A 17,240-nucleotide genomic window follows, 5' to 3' on the forward strand; every position below is an offset into this window, starting at 1 on the left:
CAATAAGCGAAACAACTTTTATGATTTCATCAGACAATTTACAAAACTCACTTAAATAAAAAAAAGACTCGGATTTTTTTCATTTTGTCCTTTCTTTTGTATGAAATTGGTCGTTAAATTTACAGTGAAAATATAATATTAAATGTTTCAAAAAATATGAAATGTATATGATTTAAGGTTGAAAATGGTGTAAAACGTTGACAAACTAATTTTTAATTAGTTTTCACTTTACCGTGAAGCGAGGTCAAGACTAATTTTATTATATATTTTTATTTTAACGGTGCACATCAATCAGGGCTTTTGCATCAAGTATCTTCAAAACTACGGTAACTAAAAATATATTTTTTTATTAATCCCCTAAAGTACTGTATACTAAAAAAATACAAAACAAAATTTTACTTTTTTTACAATCAGATTGTTGCAAGATTGTATCCGTAAATTTGACAATTTTGGAATAAGAAAACAACAACTTTCTTGGTTGCTGTGCACCCTTAAATGTTTTAAAAACAGTTTCGATTTTGTTTTAATGGATTTTGCGTTCACAAGTGGAAAGAAGAAATCAAATCTTAGAGAAGAAACATTCGTTCATTAATTCTTTCCCAAATTCTAATGTTGGCATATCAGCACTTTGACACTCAAATGCAGCTTCTGTAAATTCGCTTTGAACGGATATCGAGTAACAAATAGTTAATGATTTAGTAAGAAGTTTGGAAGCAAGTTTCTGTCAAAAGTTACGCAATTTAATTTGTTCAAATAGAGAGAAACAACAAATTGCATGGACGGGATTCTCAACCTGCCTAAATTATGAAAATTTCTAATGTATTATTTGGGAATACTCCTGGCTTACCAATTTTGAATTTCAAGCAAGAAATTTGATCTTATTATTTTACCTCCTTCTAATAAATTTAAAAGAAAATTTAAGCAAATATTAGGCAGTTTATAGATTTAAAATATAAGGTTGTAAACTTCTCTACAGACGTTCAAGAGAAAGCAAAAATAACAAATTAAGAAAATCTTTTAAACCAACAGAACAATAATTTTCAATTGAATCAATAAACCTTTCTACAATGCAAAAAAATTGTTATAAAGTTATCTTTCGCGTTGATTTTCGCCTTGATCCTAACCAGCACCAGAACCAAATAAAAATAATTTTTGAAAAAAGAACTTCCCTAACACCGACGTGAACTTCCAGTATCTAACTCTGAATTTAATTTCTACTCTGCAAGACAGTATTGAACTATATCTGGTCTTAAGCCATATGCCGGTTTTGTCGGCGATTAAAACTTTTCTGACATTTTGATCTTATTAGAACCGACAAAAGGACAACTTTGAGATTCTTTGACGTTTATGAAGGTCTCCTCGCCTGCTCAAACACACACACAATGTGTCCTATCCTTTGAAATCCTACTCCATCCTCCTTATCGTCCACCTTTGCCGCTGACTAAAACTATTTCTGCATTGTTTGTAAACTCCTCAATCCGAGCCGTAAATTGTTAATCATCTCATCACCAAGCTCTTCCGACAATGACGACGACAAGTACCCCTCTTCATCGGTTCCGCAATCTCCCGGCAAATCGGCCTTGCTGCTACGGCTCGAGAGCACCCCCGTGTCCGCAAAACTCATCAAAACACACTCGAGAACAGCAAGCGTTTGACACTGCCGCTGTGATAAAATCAATTTTCCCCTAACAGACACAACGAAACAAAAAACGTAAACAAACATGGTGGTGTGCGGCCCAGACGCGAGAGTCAGGGGCTTGGTTGTGTCTGTGTGTGTCCCGAACGCCGATTTTCCCAGTCGTCTGTGTCGGAATCGATAAACGCCAAGAAGGAGAACCTTCAGAACCCCCCATCGGTCCGAAAATGCCCCCGGGCTGATAAACGCCAGTCTCCGGTTTTCCGGATTGGAAGCTTGCTTGGGGATGGATTCGGAACTAACCTAGCGACACAGAACTTCCGGAAGTTTCGACTGGCTTTCGCGCACCTTTTCGGGCTGCAGCTTCCGGTTCGGCAAGGATATTTGCGGCTTGCTACGATTGGCAGGTGCGAACTTCTTTTTTCACTTCCAGAAAGCAACGCGAACGAAATACTTTTGACAACTCCCTCGACGACGGACGTGCCGAAACCGGGGAAAACGCGACGGAATCACCCGGAGAACCAAAAACCAACCGACCGACCGACTCGATTCCGCGGACAACGGGACGAAAATTTTCCTCGACGGGGCCTTATCACACTCTGTGCAAGCCAGAGTATAATTATTAGCAAAACGCTACACAAACACACCCACACAACGACGATGCACACACACGCGCGCGCACGAAGCAGCTGCAGGAACGACCGATTTTATCCGTCCGTCGTGTCGCGTCGCCCTCGTTGAACTGAAACCAGAGCTCCGCAGGAGCGGGTTGTCAAACGAGTCAGCGCTCTCTCACTGGTGCCGAGAGAGGGAGAGCGGGCGCGAAATCGCAGTAAGCCGAACGACGACGACGACGACTGCCTCCGGGGCCGCTTCGGAAGGGAATGTTTTTGTTCTGCCGGACGAGGCGTCGCGACGCGACGCGTTCTGCTGCAAGTTCTGAAAAGTGAAAAGCGTGTTTGGTGAGAGAGAGCGGCGGCGGCGGCGGAGAGAGCGCAGCAAAGTGACAAGAAAAGAGCAAAGGTTTTTGCCGAGCGAGAAGGTAGGGCAGTCGGGCGCCATGTTGGATTTTGGTGGTTGCATTTTTTTGCGCACAGGTGCGCGGTGATGGTTGCGATTTGGGGTGCAAATTGACAGTTGGGATCGCGGTCGAAGTAGGTTGGTGGAACACATGGCTTTCTACCTATATGATATACAGCCTTGGGTGGAACACGTGTAGAATCAGTAGAATTTCAGGCTTTCAAGAAATATGATCACAAATTTAGCTGAACTCACGTTCATCGGTACTCAACGAGCAGCAGGTGCTGTTTTCAACGATAAAAGACATGTAAACAAAACAATCCAGGCAAAACAATAGCTCTAGCAGAATTCTGATAAAAAAATACTGCTGTTAAAGTTAAATGAAAATAGCTAGCGTGAATCAAATGAAATGAATCAAATAATATAAAATTAATAATTTCATGACCAAAATTTATGAAATCATCACCAAATTTAAATCCCAAATTTTAACCAGAAATGGACCATTTTCTTGAAAAAGCCAAAATTGGCACCGATTTGGCTGAACATTTCTTTATTTTTTTGTTTAACTAACACTTTTATGAATCTGGAAATCTAGACTTTTTTTTAACTGATCCTATAAACAAATGAAACACAACAGCTTATAGGAAACTCTAGAAATATAGTGTTTCACAGAAAAAAATGGCAGTTCACATTATTTAAGTAAAATTACACAAAAAAATGTAATATTAAACAAACCAAATTTTTTTATGAGAAATAACAAAAATGACAATAATCATCTAAATGACAAAATAAGAACAAAATGGCTAAAATGACCAAAATTACTAAAATTACCAAAACTACGAAAATTACCAAAATGATCAGAATGATATCAGAATGGCCGAAATGACGAAAATGATTAAAACGACCAAAATTACCAGAATGATTAAAATGACAAAAATGACAAAATTGTTAAAATTGTCAAAATGACCAAAATGATCAAAACAATAGAGAATTTGCAGCAAAGCTAAAAGACGCGTGTCGCCTATGAACAAATAGCGTAAACCTATGATTTTTAGAAAAAATGTGTTTTTTCCTTCCTAATCAACATTTTTATAAAACTTATGCCGGATTCGGATGAGAAAAATTATTTCCAACAATTTGGTGTATAACTTTCCAATATTTGTTTGATTTTTCTATGAGAAAACTGTAAATTTAGAAAAAGATAGTAATTTGGACTATTTGGCAAGAAAGTCTGTCAAAAATCAATACAAATTGTTGAATATACGTTAACACATCTGTTATCAACTATATAACTGTTTATTTCATTGATATATACGGGAAACTCATTTTTCGTGTTCCAAAACATGTTTTTAAAGAAAAAGGTCACAAATTTTTGCGCGCCCAAAAGTTGATGTTCATTATTTTAAAGCAAAAAAATTTTCTCGTCTTTTGCAACCAGTTTCATGAAGATTGATGCAGGGAATCATGAGAAATAAGCGATTTTGTTCTTTAATCGACAGAAAGGCATACGACTTTAGGCAAGTAACCTCATTTTGGCGCCACCTACATTTGAAACGCAGTCGCGCTGCAAAACCTCAATAAAAGTGATCAAAATGTCAAAAAATACCAAAACGACCAAAACTGCCAACATGACCAAAATGATCAAAACGACAAAAATTATAAAAATGACCAAAATGACCAAAATGAAAAAAATGACAAAAATGACCAAAATGACAAAAATGAACAAAATGACCAAATTGACCAAAATTACCAAATTGACCAAAATTACCAAAATTACCAAAATTACCAAAATGATCAAAATGATCAAAATGATCAAAATGATCAAAATGATCAAAATGATCAAAATGATCAAAATGATCAAAATGATCAAAATGATCAAAATGATCAAAATGATCAAAATGATCAAAATGATCAAAATGATCAAAATGATCAAAATGATGAAAATGATCAAAATGATGAAAATGATCAAAATGATCAAAATTGACAAAATTGACAAAATTGACAAAATTAAAAAATTCACAAAATTGACAAAAATGACAAAATTGACAAAATTGACAAAATTGATAAAATTGACAAAATTTACAAAATTTACAAAATTTACAAAATTTACAAAAATTAACAAAATTTACAAAATTTACAAAATTTACAAAATTTACAAAATTTACAAAATTTACAAAATTTACAAAATTTACAAAATTTACAAAATTTACAAAATTTACAAAATTTACAAAATTTACAAAATTTACAAAATTTACAAAATTTACAAAATTTAGTAAATTTACAAAATTTACAAAATTTACAAAATTTAGTAAATTTACAAAATTTACAAAATTTACAAAATTTACAAAATTTACAAAATTTACAAAATTTACAAAATTTACAAAATTTACAAAATTTACAAAATTTACAAAATTTACAAAATTTACAAAATTTACAAAATTTACAAAATTTACAAAATTTACAAAATTTACAAAATTTACAAAATTTACAAAATTTACAAAATTTACAAAATTTACAAAATTTACAAAATTTACAAAATTTACAAAATTTACAAAATTTACAAAATTTACAAAATTTACAAAATTTACAAAATTTACAAAATTTACAAAATTTACAAAATTTACAAAATTTACAAAATTTACAAAATTTACAAAATTTACAAAATTTACAAAATTTACAAAATTTACAAAATTTACAAAATTTACAAAATTTACAAAATTTACAAAATTTACAAAATTTACAAAATTTACAAAATTTACAAAATTTACAAAATTTACAAAATTTACAAAATTTACAAAATTTACAAAATTTACAAAATTTACAAAATTTACAAAATTTACAAAATTTACAAAATTTACAAAATTTACAAAATTTACAAAATTTACAAAATTTACAAAATTTACAAAATTTACAAAATTTACAAAATTTACAAAAATTACAAAAATTACCAAAAAATTTGAAAATTAAAAAAAAAACAAATTCTCGCTAAAATGGAATTAGTTAAAGATATATTTTTTAAATTTGGATTTATGGTATTCAACGACACGTAATTTGAATTTTCTTCTTTCATTTGTCCACATTAAAAGTTTATGAAAATCAAAGTATTTTCAATATATAATACGGCATGTTGAGATCATTTTAGTATTTTACAAAAAAAAACTCAGATGTAAGACAACCCATTAAATTTTTAACATTTTCTGATAATCATATTGCAAAGAAGAAAAAATGGTATTTAAAAAACTCTATTTTGAGAAAATCCATTCAAGATTATGCCCAAATTGGAAATAACAAAAAATAACAGCAGAAATATCGAATCTCGGCAAATTTAATAATAAAAATTTAATCCCAAAGTAAGTATTTTGTTACTTTCATTTTTGGAACTAAAAAAAAATATCTTAAAATATGTCGAATAAACAAAATGTAGAATAGACAAAAGGTCGAATAGACAAAAGGTCGAATAGACAAAAGGTCCAATAGACAAAAGGTCGAATAGACAAAAGGTCGAAAAGACAAAAGGTCGAACAGATTTTTCACAAATGTGTGAATTAATCCTACACATATTCCTGAAATTAAAGTAAATTAATTTAAAAGATTATAAATTTTGCCTGAATTAAAAAAATAAAAGTTTTACTTTTCAAATAACTAGTACGTCAAGGCTTTCTTTCGTTTCTACTTCCCACAAACCAAAACCCATCGCAATTTCATCACTTTTTTCATATATTTATTAATTTTCCGTGTAACACAAAACGTTCAATATATTTTTTTGTTTGTTTTCTCTTTTTTGTTATAGTTTTTTTTCTCTCTTTCTGTTTTTTAAACAACGATTTGACGGTCAGTATTTGTTTTCTTTTTCTTTCTTTTTTTTCACCAACTGTTTCCCATAATAAATTTTCTCTCCCGTTTGCTTCTCACCACTAAGTGAATTTCACAAATTCAAAGTACAGACTTAGTCTTAAAGATTTCCCAACTTGCCTCTCTCTTTCTCTTACCCAAGAAAAAAAAACTCAGAAACTTTTAACCCCCACTTCTCTCCGCCTTCCTCTCGGCGTCTGATTCTGCCCAGTTTCCAGATTGTATCAATTTGTTAAGATTTGTCTGCTTATTTTGTTGGTTATGTTGTGCTTTAACGTTTGTTTGAACCGGTCAAAGATTTGTTTGTGTGTGTGTTTTTTTAAACTACATGAGATGAAAGATGGCGGCGTCTCTTTTGTTTGTTTTCTTGCAGAGAGAAGTATCGTTTCCTTTTGCGGAACAAATGGGTTTTAGTTTAAATTTATTTATTTTTACGTGTCGCATCCAAAAATAGATTACTTTTTCTCTTTTAACCTTAAATTTTTCATTTTTGAAATGAATCGTTGATTAGTTTGTTAATTTTTTTATATTTCTCTGTTTTCAAATAGTTCAAAACTGTTTTGTTTTTAGTTTTTCTCATTTTTAACTTAGCTAACTAGTTGCTTTCTAAATTTTTCTGTATTTTCTCTCTTTTTAAATATACTTTCTCTAGCCCAGCTCTCCATTTGCACTCGATCAAAAGAGTAATAACACTCTCTTTCTATTAACTTCTTCTTTTTTTTGTTAAATTGAACTAGCTATTCGTTTTCACGTGTCTGTGTTGTTGTCTCTGTGTGTACGCGTATTTGTGTGTTCTGCTTCAATCTGTTTGCACACAAGGTATTCGTTGAAAAACGTAATAAATTCTATCGCATTTTATATTCTTTCTCTTTTTTTTTTAGTACAAACAAATAAAACAGCAACAGTTGCATAAAATTAAACGTTTTACAGGGAGAACTGCTTTTATCTAACAAAAAAGTGGGATAATTTAAGACATAATAGGCATAAAAATAGAAACGGGGGCCGTCCATAAACTATTACACAAGAAGGAAAGCTAGTGTTCTAAACTATGTACAACTCGTCGTCGTTTCCTTAGCACGCTAAACCATAATTAACTAAAGTGGGAGTTTCAACTCACTCACTCTCTCACTCGCTCGCTCACACTCTCACTCTCTCACAACGATTCGCGCGCGGCCATTTTTAATGCATTTCTTTGCGTGTGTTTTTGTGTTAAACATAAATTAACTTTTCTTAAACTTTCTTTAAAAGAGGAATGTTTCAGTTTTACTTCATTATTTATTTTTTTTGCTTGGTTCATTCATGTAACTTTTCTCTCTCTCTCTCTCTCTCTCTCTCTCTCTCTCTCTCTCTCTCTCTCTCTCTCTCTCTCGTTTCTTATTTTCCATTTGTCATTTCATTCGTGAGTCGATTCTGCTGAGGTTATTCCATTTTTTCGCTTTCATTTTTAGTACAACAAAAGCGTATTTCACTAGTTTTTGTTTCAATTTGTGTTTTTTTTTTCAGAGCGTTGCCGGAGGTGAGTTGTCAAAAATTATCACAAAGTAAACAAAGCTGGAGGCTGGTTCGTAAATTACGTCACGCATCGAGTCTGCGCTTTTTTCGCGTTACGAAATTTGCAATGATTCGTGAGCACGTGTTAAAAAAATAGCCAACAGTCAAAAAAATTTACAAACTTGCTCAATTTTGAGTCGGCGCTGTTGTACTAAAAGTTTAATACTTTCAGTACATTTCACTAGACTTTTAGTACCTTATACTAAACTTTTAGAACATTGTACTAAACTTTTAGAATAATGTTCTAAACTTTTATAATATTGTACTGAACATTTAGAACATTGCACTAAACTTCAAATCACCAATTGTCAAAAAATAGGTAAATTTAGGTTAATCTATTTTGAGTCAAAGCATTGTACTAAAATTTCAGTAAATTGATTTGATTTTTTAAATATTTAACTGAACGGAACACTGTTTTTTTTTTAAATTCAGTACATGTTGTCGATTATCTGCGAATTTAAGAAAATGCACCAACTGTCAGAAAAAGAATAAATTAAACGCCTGAATTAAAATTTAGTACATTGTTCTAAAATTTAGGAGAAATTATAAAAATAGGTACAAGTTGGTGTATAGAAAAAGAAGGATTGTACTAAACTGTAATACAGTGCCGTCTTAAGTAAATGTTGACAATAATCTGCGTAAGCATTCACTAAAATTAACCAATTGTCAAATATGAGTTACTTAACTTTGGTTCATCGTAAATATACTTTCAGTTGAGTTGAATTGTTACGCATTACGTAAATTTACCAACGGACGTCGACGTCTTCATACTAAATTTTTAGTACAATGTACATATTGGCATTTAAAAAATATACTCAACTTAAGAAGAGTGTACTAACATTTAGTACAAGTTGGCAGCAATCTGCCGATGCATTTACAAAAACTTATCAACTGTCTAAGGCTCAATTTCGAGTTGAAGTCATTGTACTACAATTCAATGTACCTGAACTCAAACAAATTGTACTAAAAATTTAAAACATTTTTCTCCAATTTAGAACAATATTACAATAATCGGTAAATCTTGAGTCAAAATAACTGTACTAAACTTGAGTGCAATGTATAAAATTTAGAACAAGTTTGCAATCTGCCCATGAATATACTACCAAAAGCACAATGTTGAGTCTTGGTCGTTGTACTAAAATTTTAATTCAACGTACTTTAACTAAAATAAATTGCTCTAAATTTTAGAACATTGTTCTCCAATTTAGTACATATTGGCAATAACCTGTTGAATTTTGAGTCAACGTCACATTACTAAACTTTAGTACAGTGAATGCCCGGGCAATTACGAAAATTCATCATCTGTCAAATGTTCAATTTTGAGTCCATGTTAATGTACTAAATTGTACTAAATTTTGGAAAATTGTTCTCCAATTTAGTACAATTTTGCAACTGTTAATTTTTAATAACGTCATTGTACTAAACTTCAGTGTCGTGTATACAAATTTAGTACAAGTTGGCAATCTGCCCATGCAATTATGAAAATTCACCAACTGTCAAAAGCTCAATTTTGAGCAGTAGTCATTGTACTAAAATTTTAGTTCAATGTACTTAATTTTTCACTGGCTAGTAGAGGCGTGGTGGCAAAATAACAAAACAATAACAATTGGGAAAAGCGGGAAAGAGGACGGGGAAGGGGTTAGAAAAATGCATTTTTTAATTTTATTTGAGAAACAATATCACATCGACCAAGTCGGCTTTTCTCCCATTTTTCTGTTTAATTCTGTTTGTGTACAATTGTGTGTGTGTATTAGTGTGTGTTATTTCCAAGAAATAAAAAAAAAACAAAGACAAAGTGACCAGCACTTTGACCAATATAGAGATATATACTTGAACTACAAACTATGGTGCGGAGTTTCCGGACCCGGTTCGGTCGGAACAGCCGATTTTAGTACAAAAAGTTACAGCACAGTTGTGGGTAAAAAACGGGAACTAAACGTCCTCTCTGTGTCGCTGATTTTAGTACAAAACTCAGCGTTTAGTACAGCCCAAAAGCGACGGCGTTTGTTTCGGCTATGAGTGTGTTATGTGTTGTGTTACTTTTTTTTAGTACAACCAAAATGGACGAGAAACAGCAAGTGGATAGCGTTCGGTAAGCTTCAAGTGTGATTTGTAAAATATTTTTTTCCAGCGACCCTCTTTAAATAGTGTGTGTGTTAAACGCTCAAATTTGCTACCTATCGCATCGTTACCCTTTTTTTAGTACTTTGTTCTGAAAGCTTTAAGTTTTTATTTTGTTTTTTGAAATGTACGTTTTTTTAAACTTTATACTTTATATCTGTTTGCAATCTGTATTAAATGGTTTTACTCTCTTTTCGTTGGTATACATTAAGGTCACTCAACACTTATTAAAGATAAACTGTTTTTTAAAAATGTACTCTTTTTTTCGCGATTTTTGTCACTAGTATAAATATTATCTCTGTATTTTTTTTTTCTTTTTTTGCGAAAGTCGCAATCAATTTTGCTACACACATTAGCACAAGGAAAAACGGAAAAAGAGAACCAAAACCAAAAAACACTCGCAGCAGGCTGTTTGTTTACGTGGATTTAAAAGGTTATCTCTCGCTAGGTTATTTTTTCTCTCGCTCTCTCTCTAGTTTTATTGTTTTATGGCAGCAGTTATAAATCTTGTTGTAATTCTTGAGTGTGTTCGTGTTGCATTTATTCGCTATTTTACTTGGTATTCGTTTGGGCTGATTTTAGGGGGGTGTACTAATTTTTTAGTACAACTTTTTTGTACTAATTTTTTAGTACAGGTTGTAATTCATAAAAATTAAAACAATTTGATTTGTTCTGAAATTTAGTACAATTCAAACTTGTACTAAAATTTTAGTACAACTTTTTTTAGCTTTCTAGAAAAAGGAGCAAGCGTGCAAGTTTTGTGTGTGTGGTTGAGCAGATTTTTGTTTCGTTTTTTTGTGTGATAGGGATGAGAGAGTACGGTTGCTTTCGTGATTTTTGTTTAGTACAAGTGTTTCTCCAAATGGTTTGTGGTGACAAAAGTGCGACTTTTTAGCACTACGTTGGAAGGAATACGTTTTGTTTGCGAGATGTTTCCACCGTGCGTACGCGTTTGAGAAGATTTAAAAGATTGTATCTGTGTTTGAAAAAGTTGTTTTTTTTAGTACAAGTATATAAGAAGTCAGCGTTTTTGTTTGTTAGTTTCCTATAAAAATTACTTTGTAATTACCGCTTTCTTTGCATTTTGTAAAACAAACGTACTTTTTTCTGTAATGTTGTAATCTTAACTGTATTTTACCTTTATGATTTCTGTTTTGAACGAAATTTTGCGTTTCACATCCAGATTAGTTTATATATTTTTTTCAAATATGTATATATATTTCCCTCTATTTCCATACGATGAAATTTCCCAACAGCCAACAATGAACAACCAACGAAAAAACGGAAATATATTTCTGTTACGATGATATCACTACAAGTTCTGTTCTACGAATGCACCCAGAGTGGTTTGTCAACTCTGAGTTTTGTTGTGCCAAAAATAAAACAATTTTAAATTTGACCAAAGGTCGTCGACTCTCTTCAAAAATGTGCTCTCTCCCTCTCTCTTTCCTCCCCAAACCCTCCAAATTTCCCCTTATAACAATTAGTACAACAGCTTAGTTTCCGAATTCAACCACAATATTTGTTTTCCCTGATTTTGAGTTCTTTTTTTTTCATTTCATGGTCTCAAACCAAAAACTGTCAAATTGATTCCACTCTCGCGCTCTCTCTTAAAAATCTTTTCTAAGCTCTGTAACGCTCCCTTAAATACTCTCCCACCCTCCTTTCTCTCTCTCGCGCAACGCTTCCCACAGCGTTTGCTCTCTCCCATCTCCCTCTCTTTAACAGGTAAAATTACACTTACTTCACATCGAGGTAACATTTTGTTTTCTTTTGCGTCAATTTTTGCTTCTGCTTCGTCCAAAAACAAAAAAAAACTCCGGCTCTGGCATTAACGCGTGTGCCCAAGAGAGTTTGTGAGGTGCCATCTTTAGGTTCCAAAAGCGGGATGATTCTAGTCAGCCGGCTTGGCTTCCTACTTGGACTCGTCCTGGTCCATCGGCTCCTCAGAGTCCTCGCGCGAGATGTCCGATGTTCTGTTGGGAAGAGATCCAGAGATAAGATTATAAAAAAACGCATTAAAAAAATTCTTTAAGCAGCACAATAATGAAAATACTAACAATATATTCGAAGAACTTGCCAACATTTATAAAATAAATTAACATACTTTTCTATGTATTTCCCCGTTTTTACGCGAATGAATATAAATTTACATGGAAAAGATGTAACATTACACCATCCAATATTATACTTTTTTTACTGCACACCAAAAAAAAAATGTTAAACTTTATGATGTAATTTATACTAAAATTTACATGCTTTTCTGAGTAATTGCCCTTTTTACATGAATTCTTGCTTACTTTTAAAAAGGTTCTATGTGCGTAGGAAACCCATGCCGCATTGGTTGTTTTGAAAAGATAACCTGGAATTAATGCAAATTAAGCTGAAGCTGTAAAATTTTATGATGTAAAAAAATTACATTCTTTTCTTAGGCCCTTTTTCACATGAATTAATGTAAATTTACATGAAAAATATCCATCCAAAGTACAGTAAAAAATTGTTAAAATTCTAAGATGTAAAACTTTTTGAAGTAATTTTACCTCAATTTTAGTTTAAAAAGTGGCATGACACCCAAAAGTGGTAAAGGTAATAATGTAAAATATGACAATTTTTGTGACATCAAAGATACACCCCTTTTTTGAAATTTGGTGTTCTCCCCAAGATTTTTCTTTTAAAAATGAGGAAAAAAATACTAAAACTTAAATTTTCATTTAATAAACTTATCAAATCGATTGTAAGCTATTCAGAATTCTTTAAATATGATTTATCTATATATGAATTTTTAATCAAATTAAGGATTTTTAATCTTTTTTTAATTTTGAACTACAAACCAGCAAAACCACAGAAAAGACGTAAAATAAAAAAAAAATTTCATGAGTTCATTGCCATTTTGCAATTTGTGAAAGTAGAAAAATGAAAAAAATGAATCGCAGAAACAATATCGGCAAAGAACAAATATATTTCGAAAATTAAAAATAGTATTTTATAACAAATGCCCGATATTACACAAAAAAAAACATATCAGAAAAGATGTTTTATTTTATTAATCAGATTTAAATATTTAGAATATTAACAACACCGAAAAAATGTTACATGGTATCTCATATAACAAGAGGTAAAATAAAAATTGATGTAAATTTTAATGCGAGTTGCATAGAAATTTACATCAAATCATATGGAAAATTCAAAATTAATGTACGGCTTGACAGATTACATTGAATTTCAAATTTAAATTACATTTCCATTTAATTTGCTCCAAGTAGGGAAAAATGCATGTTTTATTTCGTGAAAATTAGATATGATTTAAAAAATGCAGTGAATTTTATTTCACCTGCAACAAAAAAAAAATCAAAGAAAATCAGGAAATGTTGTCAATTTTCATGGTTTTTTTTCTATAAAAATAAAAATAAATCGAAAAGTTTGGGCATTTTAAACTAGAGAAAAGTTGATATTTGAAAAAAAAACATTCTTTCTAACGCAAAAAAAAAGTTTTATGATCACTATTTTATTTTAGCCATTTAAAAAAAAGTATACTTAAATATTGGAATTGGAGAGATCAGATTTAAAAAAATCGTCTTTATTGGTTTTAGAAAGGATGTCTTGAATTTTTATAAATATTGATATTTCCGTACGATCAGTAAAAAGAAACCGTATGGTGTTATCAAGTCTAAGATTTTTTTATGCCCGAAAATGTGCCAAATCAAATGGATATTTAGTAAAAATAAAGATGAGAATTTCATATAAATCAAAAAAATTCCATGCGATTCTATGCAAAATTCCACGAAACATCCACCCAATTTTACAAGTTTTATCATGATACTGGATGGTACATGATCAATCGTGTTTTTTTTTCTTTAAAGTGTCACCCCTTTTACGTTGAACTTCTGAAATTGTGGCATAATTTCTGGTAAAACGTGTCGAATTTAATAATGTAAATTTACACATTTTTAACTTAATTTTCCTCTCGATTTGGGGATAAATTACATCAAAAAGATGTACCTCATTTCACCTTAGGTAGATTTAATTTACCTCCGTTTTTTTATGCAAATTTACACATTTTGGCGGACAACTGACATAGAAACTGAAGATCTTTTTGTAGGTAGGTTATTTTAATTTGGTCACTTCAAATTCGGCACAAAATTACATCAAAAAAGTTGTAAATTTACACTTTCCAATTTTAGACTTTTTTACTAAGCACAGCAAAAAAAAAAGTTTAAAATCAGCCAGTTACAAATTTTAAGGTGTAGAATTATCCCGTTTTAATGTGATATTACCTAAATTAATGTGTAAAAATTAAATAACACAGAAAAGGAGGGAAATTTTGCCAGTTTTTCATGTAATACCTTTTAATATATTTTGTATTTTATTGGCAGAAAAACGTGTAATTTTACATCAGAAAATACGTAAAATTACATCAGCGAGGCACAAAATTATGGGTTTTGTAATTTGCTTTGTTTAAATTACACTTCCGAGCGGTTAAATGGCGAATACCCTCTACATTTCGCACTCACCGATTCGGCGGCTGCATCGACAGCCCGGCCATCGCCGTCACCGTGTCCGACTCTTCCCGGTCGCCCGAACCGCTCAGCGGCCCACTGACGGCCTGCATGGCCGAAAAGCCCACGGTGTGGGCGAGCCGCTTGACGCAGGGCCAGTGCGTCATCTGGATGGCGATCGTCTTCTGGAGCGTTTCGATCGCCGACTGACAGGGCGGGCGGGACAGTTCGGTGGCGGCTATTGGCGAAAGGTCGTCACCGAGCAGGGCGCGCACGCACTCCTGGGCGGAGTCGCAGATGGCGGGCAGATCGTAGCCACCTTCCAGGGCGAGGACGACCTACGGGAGGGAGGGTTGGTTACGTTACGTTTGGGATGAAGATTGTTGGTTCTTACCTTTCCCTCGGCCAGCTTCATGAGCTCGCGCGTCAGGTACCCGAAGCAGGCCGGCGACACCATGTAGCCGCCGAGCGGAGCCGGGTGGCCAAAGGCCGCGTCGAACCCGGCCGACACGAGCACCAGATCCGGCTGGAACTCGCGCGCAATCGGCATCACAACGGTGCGGAACGCGGCCAGATACTCGGCATCGCCTAGCGGAGGGCTCAGCCCGCCGGACCAGGCAATGTTGACGTTGAAACCGAGGCCCGGGCCGGCCCCGCACTCGGTGGGACCTCCCGTTCCGGGGAAGAAGTTGCCGTCGTCGTGCCGATGGATGGACAGATAGAGCACGTTCGGATCGTCGTAGAAGACCTGCTGCGTTCCGTTGCCGTGGTGCACGTCCCAGTCGACGATCAGAACCCGCTGGACGTCGGAGGGAAGTCGCTGGCGCAGCACTTTGGCCGCGATGGCGATCGAGTTGAAGAAGCAAAAGCCCATGGCGGCGTTCGGTTCGGCGTGATGACCCGGGGGACGGACCACGGCGAACCCGTTCCGGATTTCCGCCTTGGCTGCTTTGTACGCGAGGTCTATCACGCAACCGGCGGCCATTCGAGCCGCGGCAGCCGTGTGGTGTTCGTTCCAAGTCGTGTCCAAATCCACCCCAACTCCGCCGCAAGCCAACCGTACAAAACTGACCCGGCTGGCGTCCACCTTCTGCCGGTTCAGCTGACTCGTCCCGAACAGCAGCGAATGCGCCTCCGTATGCACGGTTTGAAGTTCCTCCTGGGTCGCCTTCCTCGATCGCAGCTTGTCGCAACGCGACGCTAGCCCCGTCTCCACCAACCTCGCCCAAACGCTCTGCAACCTGCCGCTGTGCTCCGGATGGGCCGCGTTGTCCCCGCAAACACAAGTGTGCTTCAACATCAAACTGTCAAACGCCAGCCCGGTCGTCGGCTTCCCACTCTGCTGCTGCACCAACCGAATCGGAATCGCCGACGCCGACGACGAAGTCGTCAACTGCAACGGCCCCGGACTCGTCAACCCCTCGTTCGTGTAACTCAGCATGCTCCGGCTCCTGTTCTGCACCGTCAAGTTCACCGGCGGCGGAATATCGTCCTGCCCGGTGTCCGACAGCGCCGTCGCCATCGGATGATTACTGCTCGCCGGCGCCCCCAAATGCACCAACGGACTCGACGACGTCCGCGACAACGGCCTCAAAATCCCCGCCGCCGCCGCCCTCTGGTACTGATCCTCCAGCATGCCCAGCTGCATCGAGTGCCGCATCAACGCCAACTCCCGCTCCCGCTGCTGCATAAACTCCACGTGCTGCTGCTGCTGCAAACTCTCGGCCGAGGGATCCCGCTGCAGCAGCGACGTGTGCGACGTACTCTTGATCACGCTGCCCAGCCCGTTGTTGACGGTGGTTGTTGTGCTCGCCGCCGCCGTTATGACCGTCGTCTTCGGAGGTTGCTTTTTGTCCGTGAGGTCGATCACCTCGCCGCTTTCGACCTCCTCCTTGAGCTGGGGTTCGCGGACGCAGTTGGCGCGGTTCAGCGCCGTCTGGCGGATCTTCTGCTTCATCAGCAGGTGCTGCTCGTACGCTTGGCGTTCGGCCTATAGGGAGGGGGAGAAGACGGAGAAACGGGTTAGTTCCATTTAGGCAAATGCAAATTCAGAATTTTGATTATTCTTATAGAGAATTTAAATAAAATTGCCCTGCCCAATTCTCTACCAAATTGGCCAATTTAATAAAATTTTAATTTTTATATTTTTTTCTATTTGACTGTCATTTTTGGGGGGCTTCCCTATAACTAAAGCCCCTTTTTTGTCAATGAACGATCCACACAACACTTGAAAACTTTTAAGCAATTTTGGCAGCTGTCCATAGATAAAAAATTTAATGGTAGGTAAATAATCGAAAATCGGTATCACCTGGAGAAACTTTCTGATCTATTTGGTGTCTTCGGCAAAGTTGTAAGTAATGATAAGGAGTACCTATTTTAAAAAATAGTACTGGGAATTTAGTTTTTTTTTTTCGATATTCAAGGCAAATATTTTTCGCCACATTTTTCAAGTCTTTCTGATGCCCAGTTAAAAAGCAGAAAAACGTCAAAAATTAATAAAGCTAAATAATTGAGGGGTCAGTGGATGCAATAATAAATTTCATCAAAAGAATAAATATTGTTGA

The 17,240-nt window shown here is 35.1% G+C and overlaps 2 protein-coding genes across 15 annotated transcripts in view; both read right to left on the reverse strand.

Annotated features, from left to right (window-relative positions):
* LOC6044766 (double-stranded RNA-specific editase Adar) overlaps window positions 1–2,512 on the reverse strand; it is a 98,237-nt gene extending 95,725 nt beyond the window's left edge. For 2 of the 6 annotated variants that reach the window (XM_038249599.1, XM_038249577.1), the window contains exon 1: window positions 1,940–2,512. The gene's annotated coding sequence lies outside the window, so the exon portion shown is untranslated. The remainder of the gene's footprint in view (window positions 1–1,939) is intronic. The other 4 variants (XM_038249588.1, XM_038249603.1, XM_038249610.1 and 1 more) reach the window with 4 other exon arrangements.
* Window positions 2,513–6,423: 3,911 nt separating this feature from the next.
* The window catches only part of LOC6050605 (histone deacetylase 4), a 128,917-nt gene continuing 118,100 nt past the window's right edge, over window positions 6,424–17,240 (reverse strand). For all 9 annotated transcript variants that reach the window (XM_038249909.1, XM_038249902.1, XM_038249901.1 and 6 more), the window contains 3 exons: window positions 15,071–16,666; window positions 14,692–15,014; window positions 6,424–12,156 (listed from right to left, as the gene is read on the reverse strand). In XM_038249909.1, the coding sequence (XP_038105837.1) occupies window positions 12,096–12,156; window positions 14,692–15,014; window positions 15,071–16,666 (1,980 nt within the window). In that variant the 3' untranslated portion in view covers window positions 6,424–12,095. The remainder of the gene's footprint in view (window positions 12,157–14,691; window positions 15,015–15,070; window positions 16,667–17,240) is intronic.

This window comes from Culex quinquefasciatus, chromosome 1, assembly GCF_015732765.1.
Source record: "Culex quinquefasciatus strain JHB chromosome 1, VPISU_Cqui_1.0_pri_paternal, whole genome shotgun sequence".
Lineage (NCBI taxonomy): Eukaryota > Metazoa > Arthropoda > Insecta > Diptera > Culicidae > Culex > Culex quinquefasciatus.